At 34.1% G+C, this 17389-nt stretch overlaps 1 protein-coding gene across 4 annotated transcripts in view; it reads right to left on the reverse strand.

Moving 5' to 3' along the window:
• LOC129751498 (glucose dehydrogenase [FAD, quinone]-like) overlaps nucleotides 1-17389 on the reverse strand; it is a 208644-nt gene that overhangs the window by 10646 nt on the left and 180609 nt on the right. For all 4 annotated transcript variants that reach the window (XM_055747033.1, XM_055747035.1, XM_055747034.1 and 1 more), the window contains 2 exons: nucleotides 6638-7537; nucleotides 6133-6569 (listed from right to left, as the gene is read on the reverse strand). In XM_055747033.1, coding sequence (XP_055603008.1) covers nucleotides 6133-6569; nucleotides 6638-7537 — 1337 coding nt within the window. The remainder of the gene's footprint in view (nucleotides 1-6132; nucleotides 6570-6637; nucleotides 7538-17389) is intronic.

Below are 17389 nucleotides of genomic sequence, written 5' to 3' on the forward strand. Positions count from 1 at the left end.
TCAATTGAGCATTGTTGGTAAAGATCTATTGCACTTTGCTGGAGGCCAAGAATCGGATCATCGAAACGGCAAACAATTGGTACGGCGGCCAAGTAATTGGAGCACCGCAGTGAGTACTTTGTATGCATTTTGCTCACTTTAAATCAAGTTCCATAGAGAAAACATATTTTTGTTGAACTCTAAGCAAGTTAGCAAGTAAATTCTTCAAAGGTAGGAATGTCGAAAAAAAAGGGTAAACCATGCCTTAGGTGCCAAGGTCGGGTACATTTACCCTACGTAGTTTTGGTGTTATTTTTGTTGTAGTTTGAAGTAAATTTTTGGAATTAAAAAAATAGGGACTTTTTCAAAGAGTAAGCCAGTTAAGGACAATAGGCTAGAAATCCTATCAAAGGAAAACAATTAAAGGGGAATATTGCGAGGACCTAGGGATTCGAGTGAAGGCAAAATTTACATTTTTTTTGTTGTTCAAATTTTATAAGATGCTAAAAAATTTTGCCCCTTAATTTATACAGCATCATTGTCCATCCATCGATTTTAATTGTTGTTCGGCCTTAACACATTAAGGACCTAAATGTTGTTTTTTTTTTTGAATCGCGAAGAAATCTAAACCAAGAAACACCGAAAATCAGCATTGTATATCTCAGAATTCACTGAACCAAAAGTTACAAATTTATTATCTTTGAGCCACCGAAAGCGTTGCGTTCAATTTAGCGGATTTTTATGATTAATTTTATATCATTTGAGTTTGTTCTTAGTAATTGATAAACTAACATTTGTAAATATTATGAAAGTGTTTTGTATCCTTTATGATCAAGAAAACTCGTTACAACCGTCGAAATAGAGACTGATGAATTTTACCCTAAAGCATCAAATTCTTAGAAGAGACGAAATCGATTTTTAAATCAGATTTAAAGTAGTCTAATAAATTTCTGCAACCATGTTTTACGTTCACAGGAGTCCAATAATGGTTTTAAAATATGAAACATGCCACGTTCCCCTTAACAGAAAAATAATCAAAAAATGTCGAAAAAAAAGTGATCAATCTTACCCCGTTGTAGGGTATTTGCTTTCTGCATAGAATTTCTAGAACATGTTAATCCAAAAACCTATACCATTGCCATTACTGTTTGACAAGCACTTGTCCAAGCTACAGCTTTATTTTAAACATGAGAAAACTGAACAAAAATATTGATTTTTCTAAAAGCTCTTATTTTGAAAGCCTAACAAATCCTTGGTCCATGAAATTATACTTGTATTTTTCTATTTAAAAAAAATACAGGTCGAAGAGTTAGAACTAGGGATGAACCATCCCAGAGGATGAAAATCCCGTACAATAAAAAGAAGAGTTAAAACCATTAAAAAAAAACACGGGAGAGGGAAATACGACGAATATTAGTTTCCTTTTGGTCAAAATGAACGTCAAAGTTATTGCAAATTTTTAAAATGAAATTATGGTATCCGGATTTTGATTTTAATTTTTTTATGGAGAAACGCAAAAATTTGTTCGCAGAAAGTCACTTTTTTCGTTTTTCTTGAATATTTTGTTCTCACGCAATGCGGTTGAGAAACAAGAAAGTTTTAGCGAAAACAGTGTAAACCGTCATTTGACCGCTCGCGGTTTGAATAGGTATATACAAAGTGTCGGTATGTTTAGTGTTAAGTGGAATTCTACAAATGGTTTCATTTTTTAACGGTGAGAATCGATTAGTATTTGGCATTTTAAAATAACAGAGTGCATTAGTTTTATTATTCATAGCCAAATTGATAGACGTTTGTGTACAATTTCTATGAAAGTTTTTTGTTTGATTATCTTCGTGAAACGAAAGTTGCTAATTTTAACTTTTATGCTTTTGGGAATAAAAAGCAGCATTAACATTTTTGATAAGTTTTTTTTTTTCAAAAATTGAAAACAAACTTTGTGGAGTTTTCAACCATACTTCAAGTCTTTTTTAAGTCGTTTCGATATTTTTGCGGCACTATGCATTAAAATTTTCACTCGAAATAAGAAACAAGAATTTTTAGAGTCCCTTCATAGTTAATTTTGGTCACCATTAAACTTAACATACTCAATCCTTTTAATGAACTGAAAGCTTTCAATTGGAACTAATAGGAGTTAGGAAAATAATTTTTAAGGTTCACCGTAACACTAGTCAAAAGTGTCTCCCAATCAATTCCTTCAAACCCTCTCCCAACCAAAATTGTTTTGCTAGGATGCAGAGGTAACCTCGGTCCTAAAGCACAAAATAGATCTTTCATCCTTTTCTCTTTCTTCCAATCTATCTATTGACTACTAGGACGTGGCCGGCGCCGTTATTGACGTTGAAAGAGAGAGCATCAGTTTTGTACAGTGTGAATGAGCTGCTAATCCCAAGCACCATTCATTTGACCTCTGATCAAAATTGATGGCCTCGGTCAATCACGGAGTAGCAATCATTGGCAATGTGGAACTTGTTCTACTGAGCCACGCCAGCGATCGTGGACCTCGAAGTGATTGTTATCATAAGGGGCCGTTCACTAATTACGTAAGCACGATTTTGGAAATTTTCAACCCTCCCTCCCCCCCCTGGTAAGACAAAGTAAGATTTTTCAAAACCCCCTCTCCCCCCCTAGTAAGATCTTACGTTTTCTATCCTTCGAGAAATTGACACGATTTTTTCAAAAACAGCATGAATATATTGAACATGTGACATCCTTGCTTCAAACCAAAGCACATTTGAAGTAAAACTTCTTATAACTGCATTTGGAAAGAGCATTTTTCACAAAACAACAGATGAAATGTCCTAAACGATTATAAAAAAAAAAAAACATTGTTTAGGACATAGCATGTTTGGGATAAAAATAATCTTTCATAAAATTCCACAATCGAATAAACAATATAAAATCTGAATTCCGATAAGAAAGAGTGAAATATCAGGTTAGCACAAGGTACCATAAAATAGTTATGTTTTTGACCTGAAAATCATTAAAAACCTTAAAAAAATAGTTTCTATACTAATTGGTGCAAAAATGAATAACGAAAATTACTTTGTCAACAAACCTAAAAGCTCAGACTGATTTCAGAGATAAGCGATAAAGTTTTGGGCTTTTTTGGTAAATCGTTTGTAAAATTCAGAGTTGGTAATGTCTATCTCTGAAAAAACTGTCAAAAAAATTATTATCTAAAGCGCCTCATATTGACTTTTAAAGATTTTTCTTGATAAACCCATTTTCGAAATATGATGGATTCAAATCGTGGTGTCACTACGCGCCACTTTCTTTTTTGTTTCTATAAATTTCTCAATTAATAAGATTATTATTGATAAAAAGTTCAAAGCGATGATATTTTTTAATAACGTGATTTAGTGTTTATGATGGCACGTTGGTTTGAATTGACTTTTTTTGTCTTTATTAGTGACACTTTGAGGCTATTCGTGACTTGGTTTGAATTGGTTCTTTATAAATTTTATAGAACCAGCATTTTTTTAATTGAAAGACATTAAAAGACCAATAAGAAATAACCAACAATAAAGTAGTGAATAAAAATAAAACCTGAGTAAAACGGTTTCGTATGGCTGTGAGTGACGAATTATCAATATAACATTTCTTACGTAAGATTTTTGGAAACCCCCCTACCCCCCTAGTAAGAGATCGTAAGCAAATGTGAAACCCCCCCCACCCCCCTATGTGCTTACGTAATTAGTGAACGACCCCTAATATGTTTTTGGAACAAGCAATGCATACATTTCTACAACCATGCAGTAGTTAATCAAGCTAAGCTAAGCTAAGCTAATATTTTGTTCTCAAGCAAAGCAAATGAAATTCCAAATTATGGAGCTTACTGGAAAATTCTCTGGCCACAACTTTGTCGCCACAAACAGAGCTTTCTATTTTTCATAAAAAGACAGAACTTTATTTTATATTAACAAGATAGTTTTTGATTTTTGAGCATTGAAATGTTCTGTAGAAATGATCTTCATCGAATTTCTATCATTTGCAAAATTAGTTAGGATTACCAGACATTTAGAGTCACCTGATTCAATGGTTTTATTTTATTTTATTTTCAGTAATTAACTCTTTCAATACAGAGCAAAAAAGCATACACTGGCAAAAATAACCGACAAAAATCGGTAAATATTTCGGTGGTTTCTTAAATGGGTTATAAAATTGAAAGTAGAAGTGGTATTAACAGACAATAAACAGCAATTTGTTGAAAAAATAATGAAGATCAAAATCAGATTAATTTTGTTCCTATATTTATTTGAGTTCATATGTTAAGCGCCATAAAGGATGTCATCGAATTTTCAGAACATTGTTTCCTTATTCCAAAACATTATGGCAAATCTAACACAACAAAAAAACTTATGACTAGTTGTTATACATTAGAAAGTTTTATTTTCGAACTTCAAAATCAACATTTTTTTATAAAAAAAAATGTTGCCTTGACTGATAAAAAGGAAGTTTAGTACAAGGTGTATGGCGAACATCAGTTGAAATCGCTCAATAAACGTAAGGACATACAAAAGTCACATACACTTTATAGAAAAAGGAAAATAATCCCCTAGAGGATGAATAAACCAGTTGGTTTAAAATCCCAAAAAAAGGAAATAATCCGACAATTTTTTCGTGTGTGTTCTTTCACAAAGTTATTTGGCGATTGAAGAGCAACGATATATCGTTGTTCGGTGAAAAAAGGGTTTAAATAACAAAAAAAAATATCCAAGAACCGAACATGGAAAGATCAGCTTATTCCTTTTTCTCGGAACAGTTTTTTGCAACCAGCTCTTCCTAATCTACTTTTGAGTCTCAACATGACACTTTTGGAAGTTTGGCGGCTTGTAACTTTATACGGATGCATCGAAATAAAACAATTTCTTCGGGAACTCTAACTGAGTTCTTAAAATCTTTAATTTTGCATCATTTTTTTTTTTATAGATGCACCCCGAAGCCCAGGAAAAATAACATCCCAATCAAAACTTGAGTGTCAATTTCACATTTTTCGCCTTAAACCACTATAATTCTTTTGTTTCTCAACCGATGTTTACTAAATTTATAGTTTTAAAAACCTCGTAATTAACTCGTAATGGTTTTTAGATATTATTCTCAACATTTCAATTTTCCGTTATTCATAGTCTTAGAAAAAATCCGAAGAAACATGCTTAGGAAAAAAAAGACTGTTGATCAGCTATGGAATGCTGAAAAAAATTTCACTGAGTTTTCAAGAAAGCTGAAGTTAGAAGCAATACGTTGCATATAAAATATAATATTTTTGAAACTTGTCAACGCATCATGATCACAAAAAAAAGTCAAAAAGTGGTGTAAAATCCGTAATTTTCAATCAATAGACCAATCAAAATTGTTCAAGTCATATAAGATTGATTTAAAAAAAAAAAAGAATTGGAAAGTTGACGTAATTTGGCACCTTTTCACATCTTTACATTTTTAAAATACGAAAAACAAATTTTTGGCGAATTTTCAAAGGTAGCTGTTTTTCGAACTTTCTGTCGATTTCCAATATCTCAGAATTTCTTGCATTTAAATTAAACTTTGCACTGGATTTTGAGTATACTAACGTAAAATTTGCGTAATAAATATATTTTCATCAGAAAGGAAATTTTATACCAATTTTAGCAGTTAACGTTGCACAAATATGACCCTGATGTGCAACGTATAGCTTCTAATTTCAGCTTTCTTGGAAACTAAGTTATGTTTTCGAGCAAAGGCTGATACACAGCCTTTTTTTCTGAAACATGGTTTTTCGATTTTTTTTTATACTTTGAGTAACGAAAAATTGGTGTGTTATAGCTGAATAATGTCTGACAAACATATCTGAGTTACATTACGAGGTTTCCAAAACTATAATTTTTTTTATAAATCGGCTGGGAAACAAGAGAGATATATTGATTTCAGTCAGGAGTGTCAAATTTACACTCCAGGGACTGTAACGGGTAAAAATTTCAGGGACGGATTAGGGGTTAAGAGGGTACCGAACGCTGAAGATTTCAGTTTTTCATCACTGCATAAATCGTCGAGATCTGACCTTAATTGGAAGCTTCCTATTATACAGTTTTCTTGATAGTTTATGTTTTTTTTTCAATTTTTCATCTTTATAAAAAGGGAATCAATCGCAATTTAAAAAAAAACGAACAATAATACCTGATGTTGTAAACTGGTTCCGATTCGCCGGATGCAACACTCCCAATATTCGTCGCTGCGAAACGGCAAATGCCCACATCCATAGAACGGTTGCCGGTGAAGTTTCGCTCCGAAGCGTTTAAATTTGTCCGACTCCCCAATTTGCACCGCCAGCTTCACTCCCTCCCGCAGCACCACCAGGTCGTCATAATTCTCGTAAAAATTACCCTGCATCCGGGGCCAATGGAATGGATTACGGCTCTTCAGCATTATTCTTCCTCGGCTTTTTGGGCGCAACAGAACCGGAGAAATGGCAAAGGCATGGACTCCCGCTATCGTGTTGTAAGTGTTGTCGTAAAATTCCTTACTCATTCCGAAAGCCGCCCGCAACGAGCCAGAATCATCATTGTTGAAAGCACCGGTTCCGAGGACCAGCTCTATATCCGGATAATCGGCAGCTGTAAAAGAGTTATAAATTGTTTTATATGTAACTTCAGCTCTTCAATGAAGTTTGGTCAACACTCACGCAACGACGAGACATTCGTCTTAACGAAAGCCAAACCTTCTGCTCCTCCGGGAATCGTAAAAGGCCCTCTTCCATTCAGTAGATAGTCGAAAACGATGGGAGGCGCCCTCATGTCCTGTTCTCGAATCGTAACCGGTTGATTAACGGTGAACACCAATCCTGGCAACGTTACGTGGTCTTGCAAATTGAACCCCACTCGCAAATCCTGAATAATGGGGATGCCCATTTCCTGCAAATGTTCACCGGGACCAACTCCAGACAGCATCAACAGCTGGGGAGATGCTATCGATCCAGCCGATAGGATAACCTCTTTTCTCGCCTTCACAGCAAACCTTCGTCGATCTTTGATGAACTCAACTCCATACGCTGTCTTGGTGCCAGGATCAATCAAAATCCTCGTAACTCGTGAGTTCATTGAAATGTGTAAATTTGGCCTCATCGCTGCGGGTCTTAGGAAAGCTTTAGCCGTGCTACATCTTCGACCATTTCTCATAGTGGCTTGGGCCTTTGAAAATCCCATCAAAACCTCTCCATTGGGGTCATTTTCCTGGTACCCAAGCTGCTTCCCAGCTTCGATAAACGAACGCAACATCGGAGTTTCATACGAAGAATACTCTACGTCCAAATATCCATCATTAGAGTGATAGGGAGATCGTTTCAATCCTCTGATTTTGACCCGCTCAGATTTCTTGAAATACTGCAGCACTTCCCGGTAGGTCCAGCCATAGTTGCCGGCCTGGGCCCAATCGTCGTAATCCCGTCGATGGCCCCGGGTGTAGATGAGAAAATTGATCAAACTTGTTCCGCCGAGGCCTCGACCCTTTGGCCAGCTACAGACGCCATCCCGCAGTCCCAGACAGGCTCCCTTCATCGGATCCGCCCGGTAGCCCCAGTTGTAACCTGTTGGAAGAACCAGAAAGTTTTTTCGTATTAGAAAAGGAACTAACTTGTACTTCGAATCTAAACGGACTTGATTATTCGGGCATCTAATTTTTGTTTATCAGATAACACAGGTCCGCAAAAATCATGAATTTCAAAAAGAAATTCTGAATATTCTTGGGAATTCAAATATTCAAATAACCTTTATCTTTAATCTCTAGTTTTAAAGATTCAATAGTTAACTTTCGCAAAAAGGTAAAATTAAGGTTAAAAATTAGTGTGCGTTGTTTTGACAAAATAGTTGAATGTTGTTAAAGAACAACCTGTATAAATTTTTACTGTATGTATGTACCTCATTGGTTAAAGAAGCCAGACAAGAAGCGCATTTTAACAAATAACCGCAAGCGGATGATCATGCCAATGACATGATGTCCTGAAAATTTCTGATCAAGTAGGTAAATAAGTGAACTGCACAGAAAAAAAACTGTACTCGAAGAAAAGAACCTACTACGATACTGTTTTAGTGAAGAAAAGTTCATTATTGAACTTTGAAAATTTTCATTCATTCATATGGACGGCGAAATTTATTATTGATCACTATACCCAAGAAAATGTGGGTCATGTCATGACAGAAATATTCCTATCATGTGAATGAAAATACCATTCATATTCACGTGAGGTAAATAAATGTCACGTATGAGAAGAGTGAGCAACGAATGAAATTTGGGAACCAAATGGAATCTTTAAAAATGGCGCAGCATACACATATCTCTGTTTTCATTTTTTTAAATACTATTTCTAGTTAGCGTTTGTCATACTACAGCATATTGAAAATTAGCTTGGCAAACGAAGCAGAAAAAAATGCACTGGTGATCTATGTCATGACCAGTTTTAACCATCATGTCATGACTGAAATATTGGAGATCTCAATGATCAGTGACATAATGGAAAAATCTTTCTTTACCAAAATAATCATTCATAGCATGCTTTCATTTCGAAAAACCCTAAACTAACGACATGTGAGGAAAAAAATTGGTCACTAGTCGCAATTTTTGGCTCATGACTATGACATAATCCCGTCCCTGGTCTTCTCTTCTTTAACCTTCCTTCGCGTTTAAAAAAAAAAGGACAATTAGCCTGATGGAGAACTGACCAGGTTCTTTTTGCCGAAAGTACCAAAACTTGTGGTTGTTGCCGGATTGATCCTACCATAGGATCTATGGTTGGCAACGTTTAATCCTATCGTCCACGTGATTTGATTTTTCCAGATTTTCGGGGAAAATTTGGCCTTTCCAGAATCCTGAGGCCTCACTGAACACACTCGCGATAGTTAAATTACAAAACAACAGATTTATTAAATGAATAATAATATCTTAAGTTCAATTTATTGACTTTATAATCTAACTTAGGTGCTACAAAAACTATTGTTTTGCCGAGCGGTGGTTTTCCGATCGCTGCCGAGGATCAACTGCTTCGGGTGATCGCGCCAAAATCGTCGGGTACCGTCGGCTACTACTTCTGCTGCTAGTCGACGACCACATCTTCGGGTCCTCTAAGTAGTAGCTCACCTAAGTGAGCTGGTGTAGTGCGGTGTAGTAGTTGACAGTATGAGATGAACGAGTCGAGGGGCTTTTGTATAAACATAGCCGGTAAGGGTCAAATATTTAGACCCGGAATACTATTTTGGCAGTATTAGACCAAACCCACCGGGCGTTGCTATTTCGGTCGTTTTTTTTCGATGTTTTGATTGGTTGCGTTTTTATCTACTTACTGATGTTCGCACCCATTGTTGCCATCCAGGTTGGTATTTGTGTTTGTTTATTTTCTGATAGCGACGACCCGCTGCGTTGCTACCGGGTTGCTACATAAACGAATTGTAACAACCTACTGCTCGAATGCTATTTCTCGAATCAAGTTAGCGACTGTTGCTGCGATGATGGGTTGATAGATATGTTGCTGAATGTACTCGATTCGAGGTTTAGCAACCATTGGTGGGCTTGGTCTTATCAAAACTTCTGAAAAATTATACATACAGTGAGCGAAATAAGAATGGCACCACCATGTGTTTTGCTTGTTTAGATATGAATGATTGAAAATTGCGAAAATTTTCTTCCACAGTTTGTTCTGAATTGCTTAACGGATAAATCAAGCATAAGTTTCCTTTTTTTGGACGTAGCAATTGGCGTTGAGGACCAAAAATGTGAAAAAAGGGTGCGAAATAAGAATAGCACCACTTGAGTTTTTCAACAAAAACAAGATTATTTTTATAAATTTACTGTTTAAGAGTCAATAATAATGCTTCTACGAATTATTTGAATAGATAACTGCATTTGAAGGAGTTTTCCAAAATTCCAAAGGTTTTCAAAGGTTTTCAAAGGGGGTTTTAAGAGATGCTCCTCTAGCGTTAAGGAATTTGATATTTGAGCTATGAAACTTTATTAAACTGCTTGATTTCTTCATTAACATTCATAAGTATGATACAAAATGATGAACAATAGATTTGAGGCTGAGTTTGAATCCAAAAAGCACTATTTCTCTAGTTTTAAGTCATAGATGGCAGCACTATCTTGTCGTTTAACCAAATTCATGCCCATTTTCGAATATCCGGGATTAATTAGGGAGTGCTGGATGATTTTGGTCAAGAAATAAATACATGTACCGTGTGAATGCTTTGGAAATTTTAAGATCACAAAATCCAAAAAAAATTGAATTGCATGAAGGTCACTAAAAGTGAATTTTTTGGACCGATTATCAGAATAAAGTTATACTTTGCGATGCTAGCAGTATTATTTGCAATTTAATTGGAAGTTGAGAAGAGCAGGAATTTTGGCGGTTGTACGTTTTTGTGCTGATGATTCTTTTGCAAATCCGGAAAAGCTTTCTGCAGCGTGAACTTCCACAAAACTGTGATGGGAAAATATCTCAAAATGATGAATATGGGACTAAATAAACCTATAAAATCAATATTGAGACTGAATATGGTTTTAACTGTAAGATAGTGCTGCCATCTACGACTCGAAACTGAAAAAAGTGTGGTTAACTGAACAAAATCAAAGTTTTTGATTTCCAACCTATTTTCTCTGATTCAAAATTAATCCCAAATGTTTGTTTCATCATTTCACGTCATTTTAATGAAGAAAGTAAAAAGTTTGTTAAAGAATTATAGCTCAAATATCAAATTCCTAAGCTCTAGAGGAGCATCTCTTGAAAACCCCTTTAAAAACCTTTGAAAACCTTTGAAATTCTGGAAAACTCCTTAAAATGCAGTTATCTATTCAAATAATTCGTAGAAGCATTATTATTGACTTTTACACAGTAAATTTTTAAAAATAATCTTGTTTTTGTTAAAAAAAAGCTCAAGTGGTGCTATTTTGATTTCGCACCCTTTTTTCACATTTTTGGACCTCAACGCCAATTGCTACGTCCAAAAAAAGTAAACTTATGCTTGATTTATCCGTTAAGCAATTCAGAACAAAATGTGGAAGAAAATTTTCGCAATTTTCAATCATTCATATTTAAACAAGCAAAACACATAGTGGTGCTATTCTTATTTCGCTCACTGTATTTTGGAATCGTGTACATGTTCTATTTACGAAGAAAAAAAAATCATTATAAGTTTTATAGTGTCTTAAAATTAAGCCGAAAGACAAAATGGCAAAAAATGATGGCGTGACCATAGCGGTTCGAATGATGAAATTTCTGTGTGTCAGCTAAATTGAAGCTTATTAAAAGATTCTTTTGAAGTTATACAAATTTTTGGTTTCTTATGTCATAGAAATATAAGAAAAAATATTTAAACCCATGATTTTCTTCTTGAAAACTATTGAGTTCTTACTGAATAATAAACTTATATTTATAAAACTGGGCTGATAAATTATTTAATCTTTCATAACATGAAAACAATTAGAAACTGAAAATTTTTTTGGTGATATTTTTATGACATTAAGAACCGCCAAAAACATACAACGAGAGATTCCAGAAATTCGCTGAGCTATTTTTCAACAGAAAATTAATTCTTGAGTTAATTGAAGTGTCGTATTTCATTTCTTATGCCTAATCTATATATATAAAAAGCAATTTCTGTATGTTTGTTTGTTTGTTTGTTTGTTTGTTTGTCCTCTATAGACTCAGCCGCCTTAAGAGCTAGAGATCTGAAATTTGGCATGGATGTTCATTAGGACCAGGAATGATGAAAAATGGTTTAAGATTTCCGGATGACCCCTTCTGAAGGGGGTCGTCCATACAAGACAAATATTGTTTTCACGATATTGACGTAATTTTTTGTCGGATTGTCATGAAATTTTGTACATGAGTGTTTTGAAAGACGAACAATCGATTTCAGCTATAAAATTTTGTGTGAGGGGTCATCCAAAGGGGTCGTCCTTATTAACTATTCGCTATTTTTGCGATATTGACGTTATTATTCATCGTATTCAGCTGAAAATTGGTACACGATAGTTTTGAATGACGTGCAATCGATTCCAGGCATCAAATTTAGTGTAAGGGACCGGCGAAAGGGGTCGTCCATACTAACTTTTCAGTATTTTAGTTATGTTGACGTTATTATACATCGGATTGGTATGAAAATTTGCACAGAGGAGTTATTAGAGACAAACAATCGATTCCACTTATCAAAATTTATGTCAGGGCTTTGCCAAAGGGGTCGTCCATATTAACTATTCACTGTTTTTGCAATATTGGCGTTATTATACATCGGATTGAGATGAAAACTGGTACACGTTAGTTTTCAGGGACGGGCAATCGATTTCAGATGTCAATTTTTTGCCAGGGGTCAACGAAAGAGGTCGTCCATATAGATTATTTTTTCATGGTTTCTAGCAATATTGACATTATTATACAATGGACTGCCTGAAAATTGGCATACGTGAATTTTGAGGGAAGGACTATCGATTTCAGATATCAAAGATTGTATAAGAGGCCACCGAAAGGGGTTTAAATTTTTGGAAATAATTGCGTTGTTATGCAACGATTGAGTCGAAATTTATACACGGGATTTTTAGAGCACGGTCAATTCATTCCTGATTTCAAATTAAGTAGCAGACGACAGAAAAAGTGATCGTCCAATATTTTTGCAGTTATTACTTAACAATGAATCCAAAAGTGCATCTAAAAAATTCTTGACAATTGACTTTCATGCAAACTGTTCATGACATATTTCAAGTTGAAAACGAAACGGAGTTCGTATGGGATCAGCTAGTCTTATGTATAAAAATGGAGGCATTTTCTTTGTAACACCATCACGTATAAACGGTCGGTCGGAATGAAGTAAAATTTGGTATCCGAGGGTTTATGGGGTCAGAGATGGTTTGTGTAATAATTTCAAGAGTCTCACTTTTTATGGAAGGAAGGTTCCCATACAAAATCAACTTTAAATGGGACACAAGTCGTACAATGTAATTTTGTTACGATATTCATAAAAAGCGATTCGCGGACACGATGAAGTAAAGGACATGTAGATGAAATAAAACATTTATTTCGATTTATTTATTTAAAGGTAAAACGAAGTTTACCGGGTCAGCTAGTATTATTTAAAAATAAACTTCACATTTCAGAGTAGATATGCTCAGGGTAACAAAAAGCGTATAAAAAATTCAATATGCCTCAGATTTTGTCCACAATATGTAGAAATTTTATAATTTAATACAAGAATTGGTCACCCTTTCAGTTTCTTCACTATAAATTCATCACTATCGGTTGGAATTGAATGTAATTGAACAGAACATCAAAATTCTTTGATCCTCATAAAAAAATGTTATTAAATCATTGAAATTGTGTTTATGAACTTTTCAATAACCAGCTGTGGTATGTTATACCAAGCTATTTTATTATTTCAACATGAGCTCTTCATTTATCGTAATTCAAATCAATCAAAAGTTTTTCAATTAAACTTCAACTGAATCAGTTATCTTTGATGCAAAACACTCATTTTTTAAGGATGTTTTGGCTTTAAAGTCGTTTTCTGAAGAGCATAAAAATTCGAATTTCAAAAAGAATCTGATAGCGTACACTTGGACAGTTTCAATATGGTATAATTTATGAAAATCGGTTCAGTTGTTTTGATTCAATAACCAAAACTATAATCCTAAAAAAAACTGGTAAAAATTCACGAAAACACTCGAAGTTTATAAATTTTCCTAGTCGATAGACTCTTGAATTTTCAAAAATTTCCACTCCATGGGAATGTTTACCAAACAGAAGAGGTTATTTGAATTGCCGTTTAAGAAAGAAATTAGAATTGCAGTAAAATTTTGAGGTCCAGACATTCCGCCGAAGGCCGATTGTTCGAAGGTTCCTAGGCCGAATGGGTTAAAAGGTCGACGGATGTTCGGCCGAATAGGACAATAAGCCGAATGAGACATTAAGCCGAAGGTTATTTGACCGAATGGATGTTAGGCCGAATGGTCATTAGGCCGAATGGACGATAGGCTGAATGGTCGTAAGGCCGAATGGTTGTTAGGCTGAAGTTGGGCCGAATTTATGCTAGGTATCTATATAAGACATATTATTGCTTTTTACATATTAAGCCAATCGGTAGTTAGGCCGAATAATCATCAGACCGAATGAATTCAAGGCCAGATTCGACCTATCGGCCTATCGTCCATTCGGCCTCACAGCCATTCTGCCTAATGACCATTCGGCTCACGACTATTCGGCCTAACGTCAATTCGGCCTACTGACCATTCGGCCGAACATCCATTCGGGTTTGCGTCCTTTCGGAATAACAGCCTTAGGCTGGATAACCGTCAGTCGAATAACCCATTCGGCCAAGTAGTCTAATCATTTTTTTTCTAAAAAAATAACTCCAGAATGGTGGTTGGTTTTACACCATGGGTGGCCAACATTTTCAACAGACGGGCCAAATTTCAGAAATGAAATTTGCTGGCGGGCCAAAAAAAAAAAAATAGTCCTGAAATATTCGAAGAAAACGAATAATAAAATATTTTTAAAATGCATTAAAAACATTTGCCTGGGTATAAAGTATTAATAAAGCTTGCCAGATTACCCGATTTTTTCCGGGTTTTCCCAGATATTAAATACAAAATTTGGGAAAAGTCCGGTCCGGTTGGTTGCCCGGATTTCATTAAAAAATGCTCGGATTTCGCCAGGATTTTCCTACTTTTTTTGCCAAATCGAACAAAAAACATTTTTTTTTTATTTTTGCGTCTAAAACGCGAACTTTTTTAACAAGTTTTATAAAAATAATCTTGAAAGGTTTTGTAGTAGCCTGAAATACAATTTAAAATCTGTTTTTAAATTTTACAGGATTTTTTCCAATTTTTTTTTAGTAGTTCTTGGGTATTTACGAAATTCGCCAGGATTTTTAGTAGACAATTTGGAAATTCAAATGCCAGGATTATGCCGGCTTTTAGATAAAATAGCCCAGATCTGTCTGGCCTTGATACGGACTGAAAAAAATTCTGGCAACCTTAGTATAGTTTCATCTTGATGAGTCATTTTTGTTACTAGCATATTTTAACAAATTTTGCTCCATTTGAAAAATAGTAGGAATATTAAGCAAAACGAAATGATTTATCCCTTCCAACTTATGTAGATCAGTCTTTTCAAGGCAATTAAAACTTCCTTGGTTTATTCATCCCAAAAATGTCAAATAGTCTGACTACAATGAACATTAAGTCAATTTCATGGTCTCTAAGTATTAAAAAATGACCGCCAATTTTTCAAAGTTTTCAAGCTTACCGTTCTTTTTTGAAAAATTTTATAGGCAAATTTAAAAAACCCGCAGATTGTAATTGTTGAAAAAAAGTAACGTCACATGCTTTTGACATTGAAAAGAATACTTTTTCAACGAATTCTAGTTATATTATAAACAATATTGATTTTTCAAATTACGGAACCCAACCTCAACTCAAGCCAACTATTTTTAAATTTTCTAGTTCCTCGATTTGACAAGTGTATTGAACAGGATGAATACGAATCTGATTCTTTGATAATCATTGCACTTTTTGTAAGTTTAAAATTTGGGAAAAAAGTTTTCCTTCTAACAGATTTGTCAGTACAAATACAAAACCGATTCTAGTTGAATTCTGTAAATTCTGTTTAGTTTTTCATTATTGATGTACTTGTACCTACATAAACACAAATCAAGATACCAATTAAAATTTATTTGGAGTTGGTTAAATTTTCATAAAGCTTAGCAAAAAATAACTGCTGTGAAAAATGTTCACAGCAAACTTTCGATATTTTACAATATTTGAAAAAGTTTTTAAATTTGGATGGATGAACGAAGTTATTGAAATAGAATTCAAGTGCCGAATGGTTCAAGTTGATGTAAAATTATTGTTTTAATTATGATGTTGATAGGAATCGGTGATTTTTTTTACGAATTTTAAATTATTTTGATGCCATCTTACTATCTTTCTGAGGCTATTCAAACTCCTCAATATTAAGACTAGAGTCCGCTTGAATGCTCTTTAAATCAATAATATGAAGTCAACAAATCCCAATCGGAAAACATTGAAAAATTTGTTATGGGATTCACAGATAATGTGTCAAATACCGTAAAATTTTGATAAATTGAAAACCGTAATTGCACTGACGGTATACCTTTTGGTAAAATTTTATGAGACCATCAGAGCTAAAGACGTATATGTAAGTGCAAAAATGATCGATTTTGAGTAAATGATGCCGAACGATTCTCAATGATTCAAATTAAATTTGGTGAATTTTTCAGATTTTTATAATTATATTCTCATACCTGTACGCTCGAAAGAAAATTACAACTATTCGAAAAATAAATGGAAAATGGCCAAACACAATAATTTAAAAGCATGTTTTCTAGAAATTAGTTTTGAAACACTTTTATCCCTTTGGCTTATATCACTTCAAGGAGATTTTCAGATTTCTGTTTTGAATTTTGTTAGTGTAGATTCAGATATATTTATCCAAATGATATACGCAGACCAAGAAAAATGTCAAATTCTTAGACCATGGCTTTTCCAAAAAGAGCTTCGCGGGCCACAAAAAGTTGGTCGCGGGCCACATGTGGCCCGTGGGTTATGGTTTGGCCACCCATGTTTTACACATAACTGAGACATTCTGCTCAAAAAGTTATTTGAATTAATGATAAGATTTTTAGAAGGTTAAAAAAATATAATTTAAGTTTCTTTTTTCATTGAATAACAAATTAATAACAGACATGTGCACAGAGAGGCAAACCCGATCAGGAGAGCATATCAAAATAATAACTCAAACATATCTCACCAAGATATTTACATCTGATTCAGTTATAATTAAGTACTGAAAAATTTAGATTTTGAGTTTCTCCAATCTGAATTATACTTATTCTGATTGACAGACTTGAATGGGGTTAAGATAGTTTTCAATAATAAAGATTTTTTTCGGGTTGTTCAAAAATAAAATGATTATATCTTATTTTGATATGTGTACAACTTTTTCTGAAACACGGACATCGAAGTCAACGGCCATACCGTACATTAATGAGTTTTGCTCAACAGATCCTTAAAATTGGATCCAATTTTTGGGAATCCAAAAATGGAACATGGTTTTAGCAAATAATATGGTTTATTGAAATTCCACTAGTAATTTTTATCGAAGCACTCATATCTTAATAAGTTATAATTTTGATAAGTTTTGTTCTGCCCGATATCAAACTATGCTATCTGAACGAGATATAATCTTGAAAGGAGCATATCTAAAATTGATATTATTTAGCAATGATCGTATAGATTTTTTGATATAATTTGAGATATTTTAACATCCTTCGAGTACTTAATAATAAATCATTTAGATAGGAAAAAAAATAGTATCAAAATATCTCATCTTGATATAATTTTGTTTTTTCCTCCTGATCGGGTACATTAATGAGTTTCG

The sequence above is a fragment of the Uranotaenia lowii genome, chromosome 3 (genome assembly GCF_029784155.1).
Source record: "Uranotaenia lowii strain MFRU-FL chromosome 3, ASM2978415v1, whole genome shotgun sequence".
Classification (NCBI taxonomy): domain Eukaryota; kingdom Metazoa; phylum Arthropoda; class Insecta; order Diptera; family Culicidae; genus Uranotaenia; species Uranotaenia lowii.